The 21,974-nt window shown below is 37.1% G+C and overlaps 1 protein-coding gene across 2 annotated transcripts in view; it reads left to right on the top strand.

Moving 5' to 3' along the window:
* The window catches only part of Dgkepsilon (diacylglycerol kinase epsilon), a 225,774-nt gene extending 213,171 nt beyond the window's left edge, over nucleotides 1-12,603 (top strand). For both annotated transcript variants that reach the window (XM_067150428.2, XM_067150427.2), the window contains one exon: nucleotides 10,827-12,603. In XM_067150428.2, the coding sequence (XP_067006529.1) occupies nucleotides 10,827-10,946 (120 nt within the window). In that variant the 3' untranslated portion in view covers nucleotides 10,947-12,603. The remainder of the gene's footprint in view (nucleotides 1-10,826) is intronic.
* Nucleotides 12,604-21,974: the final 9,371 nt, after the last annotated feature.

The following is a 21,974-nucleotide window of genomic DNA, read 5'->3' as shown; positions in this document are numbered from 1 at the left end:
CATGATTATACGGTATATGGATTTGTATATTCATTAAACAAAATCCTTCCAGACGATACAAAATTGAAACATGTAGGAAGGATCAAGAAAGTGTAGTCAAGTGAGTAACTATGATCACAATAACAGTGAAAGATCATCAGGTACAATTCGAGTGATTACGAGCATATTCAGTATGTTCTGGAAATGGAAGATTCGCGTTTGTGTGTATTCGAGAAAGTTATTTAAACATTGAGACTGAAGTAAGTGTTGTGATTGGTGAAGCTGGAAGGTGATAGGCAGGCTCCTGTGTTCTGATTGGCTACTCCAAGGCCAGGGTTCCCTTTGTAAGGAGAGCAGGGCAGCATTTCGCGGTCTGTCTGTCCACACATTCTGGGTCTGTCTGTCGGTCTTCTATCTCTTGACTGTCCAAAGTGTTGACGTCGTCAGCAACGCCTTGCTACCGGGATGGGCCATTTGGGGGTAAGCACTCTTGATTTCTGTTCCACCTTAAATTTCATTTAATGTTCGCTTGCTTTTTCGTATAGGAGTTTGCCCTAACCTCACCCAGATTCGCCACTCAATTATTTCTGATGCCTTAACTTTTCAGCTGGGCTTGCCTGTTTGCTTTCGAAGCATTCCCCTTTCCTTGTTTTGCTAAATATGTAAATTGTTGTTTTATGTATTTACCTTGGGGTTTTGCCTCTAGTAGTTCCGTGTCACTTGACGCATGCTAGTTTTCCACTGCCCCGCATGAGAAGTGTTTTTGGTGTGTGACAAAGTTGAACTGGCCTCTGCGCCAAGTTTAGATATTTCTGATTTTACCCTTTTTCAATTATGTTGTTCAGAGATTTCGAAAGGTATGTTTAACTTCACTCTAAATTGTAAAAAGATATTACGACTTGGGCTGTAACTAGATGTATGGTATTTGCTTGACTCTTTGAACTTGTAGGAAGCTATTGTCAAGGAACGTCCAATTTGTGTGTCTCTAGGAACATGTAATTTGTACTTTGCAGCCTGTGTATTGGTACTTTCCGTGTGGCTGAATTTGTTCGGAACTCTTTGTAAAGTCTATTTGTAAATAATATTTTTGAAAACCAAGGATCACTGTTGATTTTTTCTGGAAACTGCAACCTAAGCCATCTCCATGCCCTTGGTAGGTTCCCAGCCCCTTTCCACCTTCCTGGTTTATTATCATCAAGTTGGCCCTACTGATATTTACCATATTTACTGATATTTATCGGCGCAGTTCCGTGTAGTTCATCAGATGTTTTATTGTGTGTGTAGTGGTCTTTAGTACTGTGTAATTGCACTTACTTTCCTCCCTCTACTGTGTTTGGTGTAGCCGCTGAAGTAACAGTTACAATCAAATAGGTAAGAAAGATTTGTGATTTCTTTATATAAATTTTGCCTGGAAATTTATCGAACACTTCCCTTTGTAAATTATTCCAATCCTTAACTCCTCTTTGCTCCAGTTTATCCTTTTGAATTCCAAGTTTATCTTCAAATTGTGATCTTTCCTACTTTTAGTCAAGCACCTCATCTCTTTTCTCACAAACTTTACAAAATGTTGGTAAGGCTACTCTTTTGTTCGAAATCACCCAGAACAAATCGAGCTGCTTTTCTTTGGATTTTTTCCAGTTCTCAAATCGAGTAATCCTGGTGATTACAATGGAACCACACTCAAATTGTGGTCTTACCAGAGACTTACATGTCTTCTTTACATCCTTACTCATCATCATCATTTCTTCGTTCCAGCAAGCCGGGTGCGGTTGTGTACGACCCTCCTCGAGTTTGTCCCATTCATCCACAGATGTTGTTCATATATGTGACACCAGTTTACATCCATACTACAACCCCTATATACCCTCATAACCATATGAAGAGATCTACAACCTTTATTTACAATCCCCTCTATGAAGATCTTTCTTTATATTAATACATACTTACAATGATCCCCATGAGGAACTTGCACCCCCATCAATGCAGTAAGTAAAATGGAGAGAACTTTTCATCTTTGTGATACAACCTGACATTTCATCCCCTTTACCATCGTACCATTGTCTGTTATCCATCTTACAACATTGTCAAAGTCTTTTTATGCAGTCACTTACAATCTGGTATCTTATTTATTACTCTATATATGCAAAAAGTCTTACCTCTGATTCTATTTCTTTACGCATATCATATATATTGCGCCCGTTTAGAGAAGTTGGCGAGCAAAATACACCCCAGGGGTGCTCAGTAAGGACTTATTAATGGCTGAGTGAACATAAGTGGCAGGTTTGGAAATAATAATTAAATATCGATATCATATGAAATATTTACATCATTTATTCATAGAAAATAAAAATGTCTTGCCATCCTGACTAACTCTGATTATGAGAATGATCACTATGTTAATATGAATTTGTGAAGACTTGACATAACATGAAAATATAGGCATAGAATCTCAGGGATAATTTAATAAAACCATGAAAATATTCCGAACAAATGGGATGGTACAAGCAAATTATTGGCCCTAATTATTCGAATGGAATTGATTTGTAATTACAATTTCGATTAGTGAATTTTAAACAAGTTAATTATTTAAATCTTGAGTGATGAGGCAGTCGAGGTACAAATTCTCGAACAAATCTGAAAAGTTACAAGTAACTAATCTCATTTTGTTCCGTATTGAAGATACAATAAGTAAAATCTTTCAAGATTAAAAATATTGTGTCCACCTATTCAATACAAATATATATTTTTAGTGGTTAAATTCTACATGTGTTTAATTCATAAAAATATATATTTGTATTGAATAGGTGGACACAATATTTTTAATCTTGAAAGATTTTACTTATCAAATCTGAAAACACATTAAGTTTTAATTTAAAATTTGAAATAGAAAACACTGAAAAATTCACAGAACTGAATTTTCTTGTGATAAAATTTTGAGTGAAATTACATTTTTGAAGTTTACCAATAAAATTTATTACAATTTTTATTGAATACGCTTTTGAAAAGTAAAAATTAAATCGAGACACCGGGTATATCTGTTCTAAATTATTATCAATTATTTCATTACATGAATCAATATTTAAAATTAAGTGGTCACTTCCAATGAACTGAAATAAAAAACACCTCTCAAAGAAAACCAAAATTTAGCAATGCTGAAATACAGACAGCAACGCAGATTTTAATTGAACACAAAATACCACTGACTAGCCCATCTGCCTGTAACACATATCTCTGGAAATTCACACACTGTCAAATATCTCTAATAATTACAAATATGACTAAACTCTACAATCTAACTGCAGAAAATATTCTATAGAAGAACTATCTACAATATCTACACAATATTTACAAATGAATCAATACTCCCACTCTCCAATTAAGTCAACTCTGAGATACAAATGATATGAAGTTTTCCACGTGGTTAGGAATTTGTGCGATTAAGATTAGGTTCGTCTGGAATCGAACTAATGCATGTTATAGTTATTAATCATCCCAGGATCTGTGTCATAATTAAAATATTCCTCAGTTAATATTCACAAATACACTAGAAAATCTTAAACCAATAATCTCATTAACTTACACTAGGATAAATTTATTTCACAGAAATGAAGTCATAATTTTGGAGTACGCCAACCAAACTTATTATTAGAAGACTATTAATGCGACTACAATCTCGTATACCTGAAGACACTATTATTCACCTCTATCGACCTTCAAATATCAAATCATTAAATATCACAGCACAAAATATGTCAGAATTCACTACATGAAGATTATCGTCACACTCATTAATTATCCATTAACTGAATAATTCCATTTAAAAACTTACAACGTTGACCATTATCATCCATAATCTGATATCACACAAAACACGTGGTCAGGAAAGTTTGCAAAATATCATACAAGAAACAAGTCTTAATTTTATCAAATCAGTCTCGAAGATTAAATACCATTCGTAATCGTATACTCTTACTCCAGTACTCCAACTTAAACAATGATCTGATTTCCGAATGAATATCCTGACAACACTATTCAATCACCACGAGATATGAGTGTAAGCTCCAAATATTACCGAAATATGTAAAAAAGAATGGAAAATATTATCACACTAGATTCATATGACACATACCAACTCACAAATATCATAATATTAACTAAATATAGAAGGATGATCATGATAACACACGGATAAAATTTTGATGATCCATCACTGACAAGAGCATGTAACACGTGGTCAGGAAAAATCTGTAATTTTATGTGACTTACATACTTGAATAAAGATCCACATTTCAATTCATTCATTTAGGGAGCAATTAAAAGAAGAAAGATAAGAAATTGAGCAAGACCACACCATAAGAATAAAAAGAAATAAACAGCTACATAGAACAGATATTTAGTATAAGATCTAGTCGACTTAAACTGTTGGCTTCATGTTGAGTTATGGGACGTCCTTAATTGACCAGTTTAGGGTAGATGTCCCTGCATTTCTCCTCCATTGGTGATGGTCTGATGGTTTAGTAGCTCATGGTGAAAGACATGTGGAACACGGCCACAAAATCCATCCTCGTGTAATGCGAGCTGTTGAAATCCTCTTCACGTCTGTACTCCCAGAGTAGTTTACTGAAACTTGCACAGAATTAGTAATAATCCTAGACACAGTCCTTTCAATTATGAGTGAAAGATACGTACTTCTTACTAATAATTCAATCGTATTCGATGTCTGTTGGTAAAGTAAATTTGGTGCAAGTTGTTGAAACAGGCACAATCTTCTACATTCCTGGCAGACACTTGAATAGACGTCTTACTGTCCCCTGCGACAGTCAGGAGTAGAATGACGTCTCGTACTGACGTTCCAAAGTGAGGACATGCAGCGACGTTCTCGATGAGAAAAAGCAGATTGATTATGAACATGCATATTGTTTCGTTTAAGTTGAGCACTTTGTCCCACTAGTCATCGGAAGTACAAGTCAGTTCAGATACTGAATTCTTGTAAGCTCCTTAGATTAATTAGCACTAAATCCATACATACACAGTTAAAGATTTAGATATAAATTAAATTCTTAATATTGTAATTTAAATATATCATCATTGTATGACCTAGTTTCATGTTCGCACATATTTTGTAATTACAGTAAATCGTGCCATTAACACCTCCCAGTGATTTTTTCTTGCATTTATAAGATGAAAGACAGCTGTGAGGGTGCATAATTAATTTATTTCTTCTCTCTTCTTTTTTTTTTTTTGTGTCAAGCTAGTTCAACCCCACTCAATTGAAAGCATTTTGCCACTCCGCTAAGAGAACAGGACACGTGCTATGCCAACAAAGTGAGGCCAGGTGTTTTTCGTCATATCAATCGATATTTAGCCATTCGGACAGAAGTATACTGTCACATCACATATATATATATATATATATATATATGAGAAAACATAATGGACCAGTAATACTGCCTTGAGGAATTCCTCTCTTAATGATTTAAGGATCAGATAATGCTTCTCCTACTCTAATTTTTTTTTATATATATATATATATATAGCTACCCATTCAGTCACTCTTCTGCCTAGTCCAGTTTCATTCATTTTTGTCTGTAGTCTTTCATGATCTACCTTTTCAAAAGCCATAGAGAGGTAATCACAATACAGTCCATTTGAACTTCTGGATCTAAAATATCTGCTATATCTTGCTGGAATTCTACAAGTTGAGCTTCAGTAGAATAACTCGTCCTAAAACCAAACTTCTATCAAACCAGTTAGTAATTTTGCAAACATGTCTAATATAATCAGGAAGAATGGTTTCCCAACGCTTAAATGCAACACATCAAGCTGATGGCCTGTTATTATCAGCTTTATGTTCATCATTCTTTCCTTTGTGCGCAGGAGCTACTATAGCAACTCTTAATTCATTTGGTATAGCTCCTTCATGCAAACGGTAATCAGATAAGTACTTCAGATATGGTACCAGTACTATATCCTAACCTACTGCCTTTAGTATATCCCCAGAACTCTTATCAATTCCAGGTGTTTTTCTAGTTTTCAACATTTGTATCATGTTCTCTCTTCTTCATGTGCCTTGTCCTCACAAAACGTTTGCGACCAGTAGGATGAACGTGCGGTTAGGAGCACGCAGCTGTGAGCTTGCATCCGGGAGATAGTGGGTTCAAATCCCACTGTCGGCAGCCCTGAAGATGGTTTTCCATGGTTTCCCATTTTCACACCAGGCAAATGCTGGGGCTGTACCTTAATTAAGGCCACGGCCACTTCCTTCCCATTCCTAGGCCTTTCCTATCCCATCGTCGCCATAAGACCTATCTGTGTTGGTGCGACGTAAAGCAAATGGCAAAAAAAAAAGAAAAATGAATAGAGTAAGCTTCGTCACTACAAACCACTGGCTCAAGTTGCCGAGCTAGCATGGTCTACTTCGTCCCAGACCACGTTTATAATTAATTTTTCCTTGGAGTATTACTTGTAGAAGGTGGCGTTTATTGTTCTGCATCATCTGACCGAAGTATTCTAGCTCCCTTCTCTTGATGGTAGTGAGAATTTCTGGTTCTGTGTTCATATGGTGCAAAACTATATTGGTTATTTCGGCTGTCCGAGGTATGTTCAGCATCCTTTGTTACGTCCACATTTCAAACACTTGCAATCTGTTGCACATGGTCTCAGTATCCATACCTCAATACCGTATAGTACGATGCTGAAAATATAGCACTGAAGTAATAAAATTTGTTATTTGCTTTACATCCCGCTAACTACTTTTACAGTTTTTGGAGACTCCGAGGTGCCGCAAGTTTGTTCCATAAGAGTTATTTTTCATGCCAGTAAATCTAGCAACATGAGGCTGACGTATTTGAGCCCCTTCAAATACCACCTGACAGCCAGGATCAAACCTGCCAAGTTGGGGTCAGGACAGAGCCTCAACAGTCTGAGCCATTCAGCCCAGTAGCACAGGAGTAATCGTATTTGCAGTATAATGGAAGGGTTACGGCTTGTCAAAAATTTTCCAAGTTTCTGAAAAGAAGTTCTGGCCTGCTCACTTCTGCAATGGATCTCAGGAACAAGGTCCCAGCCGATCATTAATGTGACATCCCAGGTATTTAAATGTTGCCACTCTTGTGATCTGGTCTTTTCATGCTTTAGAGACTACCCCGATTATAATTTTCTTTACTACTTGCAACCATCCATTTGGTCTCCTTTACGTTCAGCCCATGACATTGTTGGCTTCAGTGACAACATTAAATAGTTCCTGTAGATCCTGGAGATTGGTTGCAAATAGACAGTGTCATCGGCATACCTGATGTTATTTATGATGACTCCATTAACCACAACTCCTTGAGTCCTTCCACAAAGAGAATCTTGAAAAAACTTTTCTGATTAGATGTTGAAAAGCACTGGTAGAAAGAATGCAGCCTTGGCAAACTCCTTTCATAATTGACACTTCTTCCAAAACATGACCATCAACTCTTATGCCAGCACTCTGGTTCCAATCCAGATTATCAGTAATATGAATGTTCTGCCTATCAAGCCCTAATTCTCGAAGAATATTCACGAGTTCGCTACGGCGGACTGTATCAAAAGCTTCTTTATAATCTATGAAACAATCAAAAACATCGACATTGACACTCTGGCACCTGCAGACCGAATAATCCTCTGTTAATACCAAAGCCATTTCTGAAGCCAAACTGTGAGGGTCCGATATTCTCCTCACATTTATGGTCATTTTCGAATGGAAGACCTTTAGAAATACTTTTGGAACATGGCTCATCAAACTAATTGTTCTATATTCATTGCAAAGTTTTGCATTGTCAGTAGGCAATATTACAAAAGTTAATTTGAGCCAGTCTTCAGTGAATACTGTTGAATAGGTCGACCAATAATATAAGGGATTTTTCTTTCTCAATCAGTTTCATCAGTATACATCTCATAATGGCCTGGAGCCTTCCCATTCTTAGCTGTTCGTATGGCGTTACTCCACTTCTGCATGTGTGATGTTCATACAGAGATGTGCCGAAGCACCATGATACAATATTGAGTGGATTACTCAATGCACAAATTGTTGACTCAAATGTCTTTTCCAAAAGACATTACCATAACCCAAATTTGATCATAGCAAACGTCACCATTACACATACCAAAACAGAACCTTGTTTCTCACAATTAGCTTCGAGAAGCACAGAGCTGCTCCTGATCAAAGCAATTATCGGAGACAGTGGCCACAAATGGGCCTCGAACCAACCGCACACAGAAATCTCCAAATCTCTGATGCAGAGAATGTAAAAAGGCACTAGTTGAAATATACACATTAACATGAAATGCACACAATGACATGAAACACTTGGCACTTTAAGAAAGTTCTTGGTTCTGGTTTAAAAACACTGCCGTGTGTTTGTGGACACGGAACTGACCTGTTGGTCTCGTTCCAAATGACTCGAAATTATATGAACTAGTTGAAATATATACATTGACATGAAGCGCACACAAGTGCCAAGCATTTCATGTGATTGTGTGTGGAATTTGTCATTAGGTTTTGTCTCAACTGGTTCACATGTTTTCAAGCTGATAGTGGCAAGAATGACAAGTCTGTTCCATGTGCTACAAACATACAACAGTATTTTAAACCCAGATCCAAGAACTTTCTTAAAGTGCCAAGTATTTCATTCAATGTGTATATTTCAACCAGCTTATATACTTTCTAGTAGATTGAAACAAGACCAACAAGTCTGTTCTGTGTTACACATACACGCGGCAGTATTTTTAAACCAACACCAAGAACTTTCTTAAAATGCTAAGCATTCTGGTCAGTGTGAATATAATTTGTCATTAGGTTTTATTTCAACTGGTTCACATGTTTTCAAGTTGATTGTAACAAGATGACAAATCTGTTCGGTGTTCTACAAACACACAACAGTATACTTTCAATCCAGATCCAAGATCTTTCTTAAAGTGCCAAATGTTTCATGCCATTGTGTACATAATTTGTTTTAGGACAACCTATTGATAAATATTTTAGGTAATTACCATTGTGTGTATAATTTGGTTTTTTTTTTTTTGTCAACCTATGGAGATGTATGTAAGCAATCCCCATGATGATTATCAGATTCCCATTGATTTATCTATAAGAACTGAAACCGGTCTTCACTTAATAAATTTCAAAGATTTTACATTGTGCTGAATGGTGGAACATCCCTCAAACTCTATTATATTACGAATAACATGAAATAACTTTAAAGCCAACAAAATATAATAGCGCATCTTAATGCATTTTGATACAAATTTTCAACTATTATTATCAATCAAACATATATATATATATAAATTATTATGGACTAAGTTGATTAAATATCCAAATGTTTACGAGAGTCCATGACTCATTGTTCATAATTTAACTTGAAGTACTTTTGAACGAAATGATTACTGATCATTTGTGAATTCTCAAAGTACTTCTATTTAATTGTAATACATCTGTAATTTGCAAGTTTTATTGTATAGTACTGTAATTAATAATGACAAGATGTGAATGGCAGGATATGATTAAAATGACAGCTATGGTGGCACCAGTAAGATCACTGCCTGTTCGGTCTACTGGCACAAACCACTGCTGGCACTGCAGCGAGTATGGAACAGGTGTTGGGAAACTGTACCCACGGTGAAATGCTGCATATAAAGCAACATAATAGTGTCTGCTCAATAACTGCCACCTCCCAGCACAAAAAAGGGTTTGAGGTCCATGAAGAGGTTCATTGTCTGGCAACAAATGGGAGCAATAGACTGACGATATTATCACCAATAATAAAAAAAAGAAATAGATCGAACCATTCACTTTGAGCAATTGCTAACTTAGCCCCAAGAAGTGACAATGAGAAGAAAAACAACTATGAAGTAACTAGACCACACTGTTTTCAATCATATGTGACCCGTTGTCCAAAAAGGGACCTAAAGTTGAATTTTTCATTTTGAGATTTTTGTGGTTCTAAAATCTGCATAAGACACTGAGCATTTTAAAAGAGAGTTCATGCTTCCAGGTGCAGTACTTCTGAAGATATTAATTATTGACTGTTGTTATCAAGAAAACTGTATACTGAGAAAAGTGCAATTACAGTTTTCACTAATTTTATTACCAATTGTATAAAGTTTTCATGTCATTGAGTGGCGAAGACTTAAACTGCTGTGTAACTTAGTTTGTTAAGCAGACCCATAGGTAGCGCAAGAAGTCAAAACATAGAAATGCAATTTTTACACCATAGACACTTTTGTTCAGCTCTGCTATAAAATTTCCATTGCTGATTTTGGATCCCTTTCCCCGCAGTGGGTCACATATGGTCTTAAGCGGATAACTGTGACTGGTTTATTTCTAGGAGTTCATGGTGCTATACCAAAATTCTTTAAAAACTGGTGTGCAGTGAACAAAACAAAGAAAAGCATCCAAAAAAGAATCTTGACAGTGATAATTAAACACTCACTAGCTATATCTCACAATGTTTGTTTCTAGTTTTTACCGAGCTCGATAGCTGCAGTCGCTTAAGTGCCGCCAGTATCCAGTAATCGGGAGATAGTGGGTTTGAGCCCCACTGTCGGCAGCCCTGAAGATGGTTTTCCGTGGTTTCCCATTTTCTCACCAGGCAAATGCCGGGGCTGTACCGTAATTAAGGCCACGGCCGCTTCCTTCCAATTCCAGGCCTACCCTGTCCCATCGTCGCCATAAGACCTATCTGTGTCGGTGCGACGTAAAGCAAATAGCAAAAAAATGTTTCTAGTTTTTCTGTGATTTTTCTTAAAATTCTGTGCCTGTGGCAAATCCAGGTGAGGATCAGATAATAAAGTCAGTTATTATTATTGTTGATGTTTGTCAGGTGAAGTTGAAGGCATCCACAGCTGTCCAGGTGGATGGCGAGCCCTGGCTGCAGCATCCTGCTGAGTTGACCATCACTCTCCGGAACCAGGCATCAGTGCTGAAGTTGGAAGCGCTTTAGAGTAGTATATTGTCATCATATTCTATTTTTGTATTATTCATAGTACATTTTTGTAAGGTCAGGGCTGATGACCAAGATCCCTCTAGTCTTTGAATGAAGTGACAACACTATTTTATGGTAACTTTTCAGCAGAGTCAAGTAGTATCTGCTGCATTTAAAAGTAATTCTGGCATCATAATTGTCACACTTGTCATAGTTGTTATTACCCAAGGGCAAGCATATTTTGGAGGAAGATGTTATGCTGGTAAATGGTTTATTAATTTTATAACCTGTGGCATTAATTTTAGCATCCACATGTCTCCTAGAAATCCACTTACAGTTTAATATGTATTTGTGACAGTGCTGCAACATCCCTGATGAAATTAACAAGTGCCCTTAAAAACTCTTATGAAACCATGTTTCACAGCAGAAAGATATTTACACACAATGAGAGCTGGTATGACTTATATTGATCTGTTCCAAAATTGACTTACTTTCTCACTGTTTTTCTTGTAATTATACTTTCGATAGATTACCTTAATTGTAGATAAATTTTAGCAGTAACTCTTTCACCACATAAAGGTCCGGTTCCATGGCTAAATAGTTGGCATGCTGGCCTTTCATCCAGAGGGTTCCGGCTTCAATTCCCGCCGGGCCAGGGATTTTAACCTTCATTGGTTAATTCTGATGGCTCAGGGCTGGTTGTGTGTGCCGTCTTTATCTTTAGTAGGGCCCCATTCTCATAGACGTGCAGGTCGCCTATACGGCATCTACACAAAAGACCTGCACCAGGCCTCTTCGAAGTCCACATGCCATTATTATAATCACACAAAGAACCCTTTTTTCCCTTGATATTTAGAGGACTTTTTAATAGCATTTCATGTGAATTTTTAACTGTTTAAAGCTGAGATTCAGTGATCTGTTGTTCAATGTCATATTGCAGTGATTTTTATGGAGAGGATATAAAAACTCAAACTTCCACTAAGAAAATCTCTTGCAAGATGCTTCACAGAAAAACAGAACAATAGTTCCTGTAGTGCTTCTGGTCGGAAACGAGAAGAAAGGAGAGATGCAATGATATAAATTGACTCTATTATTGTTTGTTATCTGGCTTATGCTTTTTCTCTTCTCTATAATTTCTTAAGTGTATACATTATGTTATGTGATGATTGTAAGCGGGCTAAATGAAGAGCCTTAGTTTGTAAGCATTTAATACTTGTGCCAAATATGTTTTTGCAAGAACATCAGCACACATACTGCGTGTGACCACAAGGATCCTGAATTTTACAAACATGCTAGTAGGCTGAATGGTCTGAATTTCAACCTTCGGTTCAGAAGATCCTGGCTTCAGTTGCTGGTCAGGTCAGGCATTTTTGCCATGCCTGGTTAATTCCTTTAGCTGAAGAACTAGGCATTAATGTTCATCTTATTATATACCACGTAATATAAACACACTACACTACCAGCTACCACAAAAACATACAATAGCGAACTCGTCCCTCCACACAAACTTGATGTCAGAAAGGCCATCCAGCTGTAAAATTGGATCAAGTCCACGTCTATGACACAATTTGCACTCGTAACCCTATCATGGTGTGAAAAAAAAAAAAGCAGTAGTAGAAGAAGAAGAATGGTTGTCCTATTTTCTTGGTTAAGATATTGTTCACCATACATTGAGTGAGTGAGTGTGTGTGCACACTAGCTGAATCTAGTATGATGAAACTATGTAGGTAATTCTAGGTATTTCCATTTGGGACCAGGACCATTTCAACAACTGTACACATTTGTTCAGGAAACTTTTTAAGGCTGCTGAGTAACATGGTTCATTTCAAACCCCAGAGTGTGCTTAAGGTTACAAAAAAATGAATTCTAGCACTGTGTTATTTTTGTTTATTTAAATGTGCAAGCCTCTAATTAGTGTATTTACTGGCTCATTCCTCCAATGCTCCCAGAATAAAGTGCTTTGTATTCAACCAAAAGCCATGAGTGTGAAGCAAATGTGTTTCACCAGCCATTTGGAATATTTTGCCAAATAGTAGGTTAAATTCATTATTTCAGTGCTAAGAAATATTCGAGGAGTGTCATTGTTGATATAATCTGTATGTGCTAGATGGCATTAATGGTATGGCGTTTTTTTCCTTCAATGATAGGGGTTAGAGCTTCCTAATTTAGCCACTTAGAAGTGTTTGCCAGTAGTTTGCTTTAAAATAATATATTTTCTTTAGAGGGTGTGACAGATGAGAGAGTGACTGCGCAATTTAGGTCACATAGCCGTCAGCTTACATTTGGGAGTTAGCAGATTCAAACCCCACTGTCAACAATCCTGAAGATGGTTTTCCATGGTTTCCTATTTTTACACTAGGCAAATGCTGGGGCTGTGCATTAACTAAGACCACAGTCAATTCCTTCCCACTCCTTGCCCTTTCCTATTCATCATTGCCATAAGAACTATGCGTGTTGGTGTAACATAAAGCAAATTGTAATTTTAAATAAGTCAGATGACTGACATACTGCTAGCACTGGCCAGATTTACTGGCAGCTCAAAGAATTTTTTTTACAGTTGGCTATACATCGCACTGACACAGATAGGTCTTATGTCAGTGACGATGGGGTAGGAGAGTGCTAGAAGTAGGAAGGAGCCGCCCATGGCCTTAATTAGGGTACAGCCCCAACATTTGCCTGGCATGGGAATGGGAAACCATGGACAACCATCTTCAGGGCTGCTGACAGTTGGGTTCGAACTCACTACCTTCTGAATGCAAGCCGATAGCTACATGACCCAAACCGCGCAGCCACTTGCTCGGTCACTCAGAGAATAAGAAATAACCACGATTTGATGAAAAGAGGGAAGTTAATATTGTGAGACAGGACAACAGGCAAACAAGACTGTGTAGGTTTTATTCCAATTACAGAACCAAGAAATGTACTGTTACTGTGTGTGTGTGTGGGGGGGCACACATTGCTGATTGGCTTGCATTCAGATTGTACCTCAGAGCATAAACATGAATTTTGAAAGTTTTTTAGCTCTGCGAATGTTGAAATACTATGTAATTCATTGTTTCATTCTCTTTCTGTAATTAGTAAATTCTTTTTATCATAGCTGCTTTTTATAAAGAAAAGTAGTAATTGGCTGTTTTCATCACAGATTGTCAAATAACATAGTCAGATAAAGTGAAATATTGAATTTCTCTCAATTATTAACTGTCTTATGGAGATCCTCCATAGTTCATGTGGCAGCACGCCGGTTTCTCATCGCTTTGTTCCATGGTTCAAATCCTGATCAGTACATTTGAGATTTGTGCTGGACAAAGCAGAAGCGGGGCAGGTTTCTCCCCAGGTACTCCGGCTTTCTCTGTCATCCTTCATTCCAGTGACTCTCCCCAATATCATTGTATTTCATCTGTCGGTCATTAATCATTGCCCCAGAGGAGTGTGACAGACTTCAGCTGCCCACACAATTCCTATCCTTGATGGGGGCTTCATTCATTATATTCCTGACCCGATCAGATGACTGGAAACAGCCAGTGGATATTCATTTTCATTAACTGTCTTGTGTTTAATTAGAGTAGCCAGTTGTTCTGAAACATTCCATATAATGCCATACTTTTCACTATAAAACAAAAAAATAAATTTTCCAAGAAAAATATTTTTTAAAATTTCTTTTTTACTTGTCTCATTATATTGAGATTTTTGGAATACTGAAAGAGAGAGAATGTAATTTTGGGCTACTGGCAAAAAAAAAAAAAAAACAACCAAGTGACAAATTTTAAAACCTGAGAAATTATGAATGTTTATCCAACACTGAGCATTTTGGCACTTCACTTGTAGCAGAGAACTCAAAGGGTTAAGGGAAACTGAGCCTAATCAGTAACAGTGAAATTAAATTATTAACAAGATGCAAGTAGATGAAGGTGAGTGAGTGGGTGCTCAAAATATTTGATCATTGTATGTTACTGTTATTGTATGTTACTGTGATGATGTGTATCTTAAAGCCTGTAAAACTTGTATTGTAATGGGTCCTTTTGAAAACATTATCCTTTTCTTGGCTTGGTAAGTCATTGTGGCTTTTCCAGAAGTTTGTCATCATCTTAATGGTACATGTCAGTTATACTACCTTAGATACTAACATTCTAACCTTAAGTCTAGTCTTTTATTGATCTCTTCAATCCTCAGGTAAGCAAGCAGTGTTTTTTATTTCTGGGTCCATTGTTCAAATAACTTTGTGTATCGTATTTTTGATGCACATTTCTTATTTTCTGTGTTATACTAGTTGTCTTTGCTTATTTCTCATTGTTAGGAACAAATTAATGTATGTATGCATGTACAAGAAGTGTTCTGTCAGAAACTAAACACCAATACTTGTGCTTTTATATGTGTATGATGATTGTGCCAGTAGCCTTTAATATAAAATCTTAAGTGAATAGTATTTTTGTAGGAAATGTTTTTCTTGCATTTTCTAAATTTATCTTTTATTCATAGTTTTGTAGGTTGAAGATCAGTAGTTTTTCAGTCTGTGGAAACACAAAATGTAACACTATAACATATCTTTAAAATTGTGTTTATTCCTGGTATATTCATAGTATCATGATTACCATTACTTGGTAACTTCTGACTCAAAAATTATAAGTGCATTTCTATTCTCTATTAGTAGAGACTGACTGACCATTATTGTAATGTTCTTTTCTCCAGTATTAAAATCATCCGCTGAAAATTCTTTGTTATACCATAAGATAAGGTTACATAGCCTTTCACTCTTGCCTTTTCTTTCTCGCTTCATCTGAAAACAATTCCAGTTTACACTTACCTAGTAGTTTCCCTTTTACGATTAATATTATTATGTTATAAAAATTGTTGGTGTCACCGGGCTGAGTGGCTCAGACGGTTGAAGTGCTGGCCTATGACCCCAACTTGGCAGGTTCGAACTTGGCTCAGTTCGGTGGTATTTGAAGATGCTCAAATAAGTCATCCTCATGTCGGTAGATTTACTGGCAAGTAAAAACTCCTGCGGGACAAAATTCCAGCACTTCGGTGTCTCCAAAAACCATAATAGTAGTCAGTGGGACGTAGAATAAATAACATTATTCTCTTTTTTTGTGTCCTTAGGCCAGTATTATTCTATCTCATAGCTTTTAAGGGTTTTAGATAATTCTTTTATTATTTATCCTAGGTGGGTAGGTGCTCAAAATATTTGTTCATTATCAACTACATGTTACTATAATGATGTATATCTTAACCCTTACGCTGCGATATTTTACTTTAGTCCACTTCAGAGGAAATATTTCGTAGTTTGCTATGTTACTCTACTTTACTCCCTGAACCATAAAAAAACAGTATTCTTGAGGCACAGTTTCCAGGTCGCTTGCTCGAAGAGTCTGATTGGCTGTTAAGCCCGCATATTTCCTCAGCTCGTCATCATCATCGTCATCAATGTCCCTCTCCAGTTGCCTGGGTGTGGTTAACAAGCCTCCTCCGCTCCTTTCTGTTCTTCCACTTTTCCTGCTCCATTACTTCCGCCACATCCTCTACTGTTATGCCATATTTAGGTAGTGTCTACAAATCAACACACAAAATAATTATTTAAATATATACTTTGTGTGTTTGAGTCATCAGTCCATAGACTGGTTTGATGCAGCTCTCCATGCCACCCTATCCTGTGCTAACCTTTTCATTTCTATATTGCATCCTACATCTGCTCTAATCTGTTTGTCATATTCATACCTTGGTCTACCCCTACCATTCTTACCACCTACACTTCCTTCAAAAACCAACTGAACAAGTCCTGGGTGTCTTAAGATGTGTCCTATCATTCTATCTCTTCTTCTCGTCAAATTTAGCCAAATCGATCTCCTCTCACCAATTCGATTCAGTATATCTTCATTTGTGATTCGATCTATCCATCTCACCTTCAGCATTCTTCTGTAACACCACATTTCAAAAGCTTCTATTCTCTTTCTTTCTGAGCTAGTTATCGTCCATGTTTCACTTCCATACAATGCCACGCTCCACACGAAAGTCTTCAAAAACATCTTTCTAATTCCGATATCAATGTTTGAAGTAAGCAAATTTCTTTTCTTAAAAAAGCTCTTCCTTGCTTGTGCTAGTCTGCATTTTATGTCGTCCTTACTTCTGCCATCGTTAGTTACTTTACTACCCAAGTAACAATATTCATCTACTTCCTTTAAGACTTTGTTTCCTAATCTAATATTTCCTACATCACCTGCCTTCGTTCGACAGCACTCCATGACTTTTGTTTTGGACTTATTTATTTTCATCTTGTATTCCTTACCCAAGACTTCATCCATACCATTCAGCAACTTCTCGAGATCTTCTGCCGTCTCAGATAAAATAACAATATCATCGGCAAATCTCAAGGTTTTGATTTCCTCTCCTTGGACTGTGATTCCCTTTCCAAATTTCTCTTTGATTTCCTTTACTGCCTGTTCTATGTAAACATTGAAAAGGAGAGGGGACAAACTGCAGCCTTGCCTCACTCCTTTTTGGATTGCTGCGTCTTTTTCAAAGCCCTCGATTCTTATCACTGCAGACTGATTTTTATACAGGTTGTAGATAATTCTTCGTTCTCGGTATCTGATCCCTATCAACCTCAGAATCATAAATAGCTTGTTCCAATCAACATTATCGAATGCCTATTCTAGATCTACGAATGCCATGTACATGGGCTTGTCCTTCTTGATTCTATCCTCTAAGATCAGACGTAAAGTCAGGATTGCTTCACGTGTTCCTACATTTCTTCTGAAGCCAATTTGATCTTCTCCCAACTCAGCTTCAACTTGTTTTTCCATTCTTCTGTAAATAATACGTGTTAAAATTCTGCAGGCTTGAGATACTAAACTAATGGTGCGGTAGTTTTCACACCTGGCAGCATTGGCTTTCTTGGGTATAGGTATAACAACATTCTGCCGAAAATCAGATGGGACTTCTCCTGTCTCATACATCCTGCACACTAAATGAAATAACCTTACCATGCTGGTTTCTCCTAAGGCAGTCAGTAGTTCAGAGGGAATATCATCAATTCCAGGTGTCTTATTCCTATTTACACAAAATGTTATATTAGCACATTTAAATAGTTTTGTATCAGCGCCCTCCTGCAATATCACAGCTGACTGGTCACATGCCGGCCCCGTGGTGTAGGGGTAGCATGCCTGCCTCTTACCCGGAGGCCCCGGGTTTGATTCCCAGCCAGGTCAGGGATTTTTACCTGGACCTGAGGGCTGGTTCGAGGTCCACTCAGCCTACGTGATTAGAATTGAGCGGCTATTTGACAGTGAGATAGCGGGCCCCGTCTAGAAAGCCAAGAATAACGGCCGAGAGGATTCGTCGTGCTGACCACACGACACCTCGTAATCTGCAGGCCTTCGGGCTTAGCAGCGGTCGCTTGGTAGGCCAAGGCCCTTCAAGGGCTGTAGTGCCATGGGGTTTGGTGTGGTTTGGATTGGTTTGGACTGGTCACATGCCTAAGCGCCACGCCAAAGCCGCATAGTGTCACGTGGTGTTTAAGGCTACTCAGCGTTGCAATGTCATCATATGGCTACTTTTCGAAAAGCGTAATATTTGGTTTTAATACAGACTGACTTTTAGAAAATATTTTAATATATTTAAAAGAAAGTTAATTTCTTTTACTTTTTGTCTATCTGATTTCACCAATAATGAATTATACATGGCTGCACTTAATATTTACGACTTGCCGCTCTCACTCCTTTTTCTGCAGCATATTTTAACACAATCAATTTGAAGGATGCTATTAAATTTGTTCTCTAGCTCATTTTCACTCGTTTGTACACTGGAGACTTCCTAATTACACGAAACTGTCGCGCAGGACAAGGAATGCAGAAAATGGAAGGGCATTGAGAAATTTAGGTTAGTGGGGGAGAATACCCAAGGCCACCGCATGTGAATAAGTTATGTAGTGGAACAATCACTTTCTGTCTTTATCTTGATCTATGTGTATGTAAAATATTGAATGTAATAAGTATAATAATTGTACTCTAATCTGTTGTCCTCATGTAACAAATACCGTTGTCATCTTCCTTTAGATACTAAATTACAATCTTGCCATTGATGTTTTCACGGCACTTACTTATAGACATGATATAGGCTTTTGGGCTTATATGTCAAGAAAACAAGGTGAAATTCTTTACGTTTCACAGAGAACTGTGCTCTGCGTCATCAGAAGAAAATCTCGACTGTCCACAAGAAAGGCTTCTCAATCAATGAGGTTTGAATTTAGATGTTATAATAGAAGTGGAAATGGTACGTTTATTCGTCACCAGATGGCTCTCCGGATGCGCTACAGTGCTAGCGTTTAAAGTGGAAGTTGACAGAACCATCAGAATCAGTCTAAGAAGGTCACATAACATGTGTACGTAACATATGACATGACAGGTGTATGACACTGACACAACCCTGGAATGAAACATCTGGCAATGAGGAACGTATGAATAGGGAAAACACTGAGATGAAATAACAGTAGTGAAGGGACAGGGAAGGGAACTACCTACGTAAATTCTTAATGGCTGGCAACCAGGTATTACTTAATTGATAGCCAGTGTCTCTGGTGAAATTGTTAGGATTTCTATGTATTTCCACAGCTTACAAGTAATGAAAATAATTTTTTCCATATTGAAGGAATCTTAATAATAATGTAAGAAATTTATTTAAAACTTCAACATATTCAATACAATGCAAGATGTTAACGTGTTAGTTAAACATCATTGAAATAGTTGAGGCATGTTTCGCCCCTTTTGTGGGGCATCATTAGTCATATCAATACTTCAAAGTTCTACCAGACGTCTGGTTGGAAAATTGTAAAACATGTTGCATGAGTGAATACATTAAAAAACTTTACAATATCTTATTATTAACAAAATATCAAATTGATTAAAAATATGTTGCACTGGTGAACATGCTTGTGAATTTTTACTTAAGCAATGGCTGTCATATGTGTAATAAATGACAATAGTGATAGCCTAAAATCTTATGCGATGCCGAAGTTTGAAGACAGTTTAAAATTTATATACAAATGTTGAGAATGAATGCAGAGTACAATACAATTACAAAATACTGTACACGTATTTTACATGTGAAATGATGTGGAAAAGCATTCCAAATTTGTGCTAATTTCACTTAAATTTGATCTTAATATTTCTTTCATGATGTGATCTAATGGAATTAGCATCAAGAAACTCTGTTGGACACTCTCTATGAGACGGAGTGCCTAGTGCATGTAAACAACAGTTGATATTTGATTCAAATTGAGCCTATGTTGAAACAGTTGAAATAAAGGCTTGAATGAGGGCAGTTGAAGTGTCGTTAATGTCTTCCCATTTGACTATTATTTTGAAGTTTTAATGGTGTGTTTCAGTTGCCAGAGTACTGAAGACTGAAATGCGTTAAAGAATATGGAGTTAAAGCTTACCTTTAGTGTTGTTGTGGTGTTAACTTATTGCTAAGAGGTTTTCCCCGTCGTTATTTCACTCAACTAATTAAGGACTTATCCTTCTTTTCAGATTTTCACATACGTAAGATAGCTCAACATTAATTACATCGCACAACGTTTTGACTGTCACCCATTCAACTAATAATACCAACATTACTCCAGCAACTGAAACACACCATCAAAACTTCAAAATAATAGTCAAATGGGAAGACATTAACGACGCTTCAGCTGCCCTCATTCAAGCCTTTAAATTTGAATCAAATATCAACTGTTGTTTACATGCACTAGGCACTCCGTCTCATAGAGAGTGTCCAACAGAGTTGAATAGCCCATGGATACTTCAGCGAACTAACTTGTTTGGGTCTAAAATATAATTACGCAACTTAGACATGTAGGTTGAATTACGACATAAAGCAACGTGTTTCACATGAGCTGGTCAAAAACTATATACAAACTTTCCACATCTTGATGCTAATTCCATTAGATCACATCATGAAAGAAATATTAAGATCAAATTTAAGTGAAACTAGCACATATTTGGAATGCTTTTCCACATCATTTCACATGTAAAATACGTGTACAATATTTTGTAATTGTATTGTATTCTGCATTCATTCTCAATAATTGTATTTATATTGTAAACTGTCTTCGAACTTCGGCATCGCATAAGATTTTAGACTATCACTATTGTCATTTATTACACATATGACAGCCATTGTTTAAGTAAAAATTCACAAGCATGTTCACCAGTGCAACATATTTTTAATCAATTTGATATTTTGTTAATAATAAGATATTGTAAAGTTTTTAAATGTATTCACTCATTACAATTTTCCAACCAGACGTCTGGTAGAACTTTGAGGTATTGATATGACTAATGATGCCCCACAAAAGGGGCGAAACATGCCTCAACTATTTTAATGATGTTTAACTAACACGTTAACATCTTGCATTGTATTGAATATGTTGAAGTTTTAAATAAATTTCTTACATTATTATTTCCACAGCTTCCCGTATAATCCTGGACCTGTAGTGTCTAGTGTGGGTAAGAGCTCGAGCATCTTGGAACATGACATGACCCGACGATAGAGCGTGCTCAGCTACTGGTGATTTGTCTGACTGATTGAGATGAATATTATGTTCATGTTCCTTGATACGGGTACAAATGAACCGGCATGTTTGGCCGATGTATACCTTACCGCAAGTACAGGGAATTTTGTATACCCCAGGATGGGGACAATTTGTCCTTGGTTTTACACAGACCGTGAGCAATTTTAGTGGCGATGCTAAACACGGTTTTTATATTGTTTGCGAAGGACCTTGGCAATTTGATCAGTGGTGTTGTGAATGTAAGGCAAGTAGGCAGTTCCCTTCACTTCGTCCTTCTGTGAGCTTTGCTTGGTCATTTTTCTGGGATGCAGGGCTGTATGAATCTGCAAATCGCTGTAACCATTACCCTTGAACGTGACTTTGAGCGTCTCCATCTCCACCTGGATATTTGATGGCTCACAAATTCGTCTCGCCCTCTTGGCGAGTGTCGTGAGAATGCCTTGTTTTTGTGCTGGATGGTGGTGAGAATCTGCATGAAGATA

This window comes from Anabrus simplex, chromosome 6, assembly GCF_040414725.1.
Source record: "Anabrus simplex isolate iqAnaSimp1 chromosome 6, ASM4041472v1, whole genome shotgun sequence".
NCBI classification, from domain to species: domain Eukaryota; kingdom Metazoa; phylum Arthropoda; class Insecta; order Orthoptera; family Tettigoniidae; genus Anabrus; species Anabrus simplex.
Note: the sequence above shows the minus strand (reverse complement) of the source record. Positions and strands in the feature narration are given on the sequence as shown.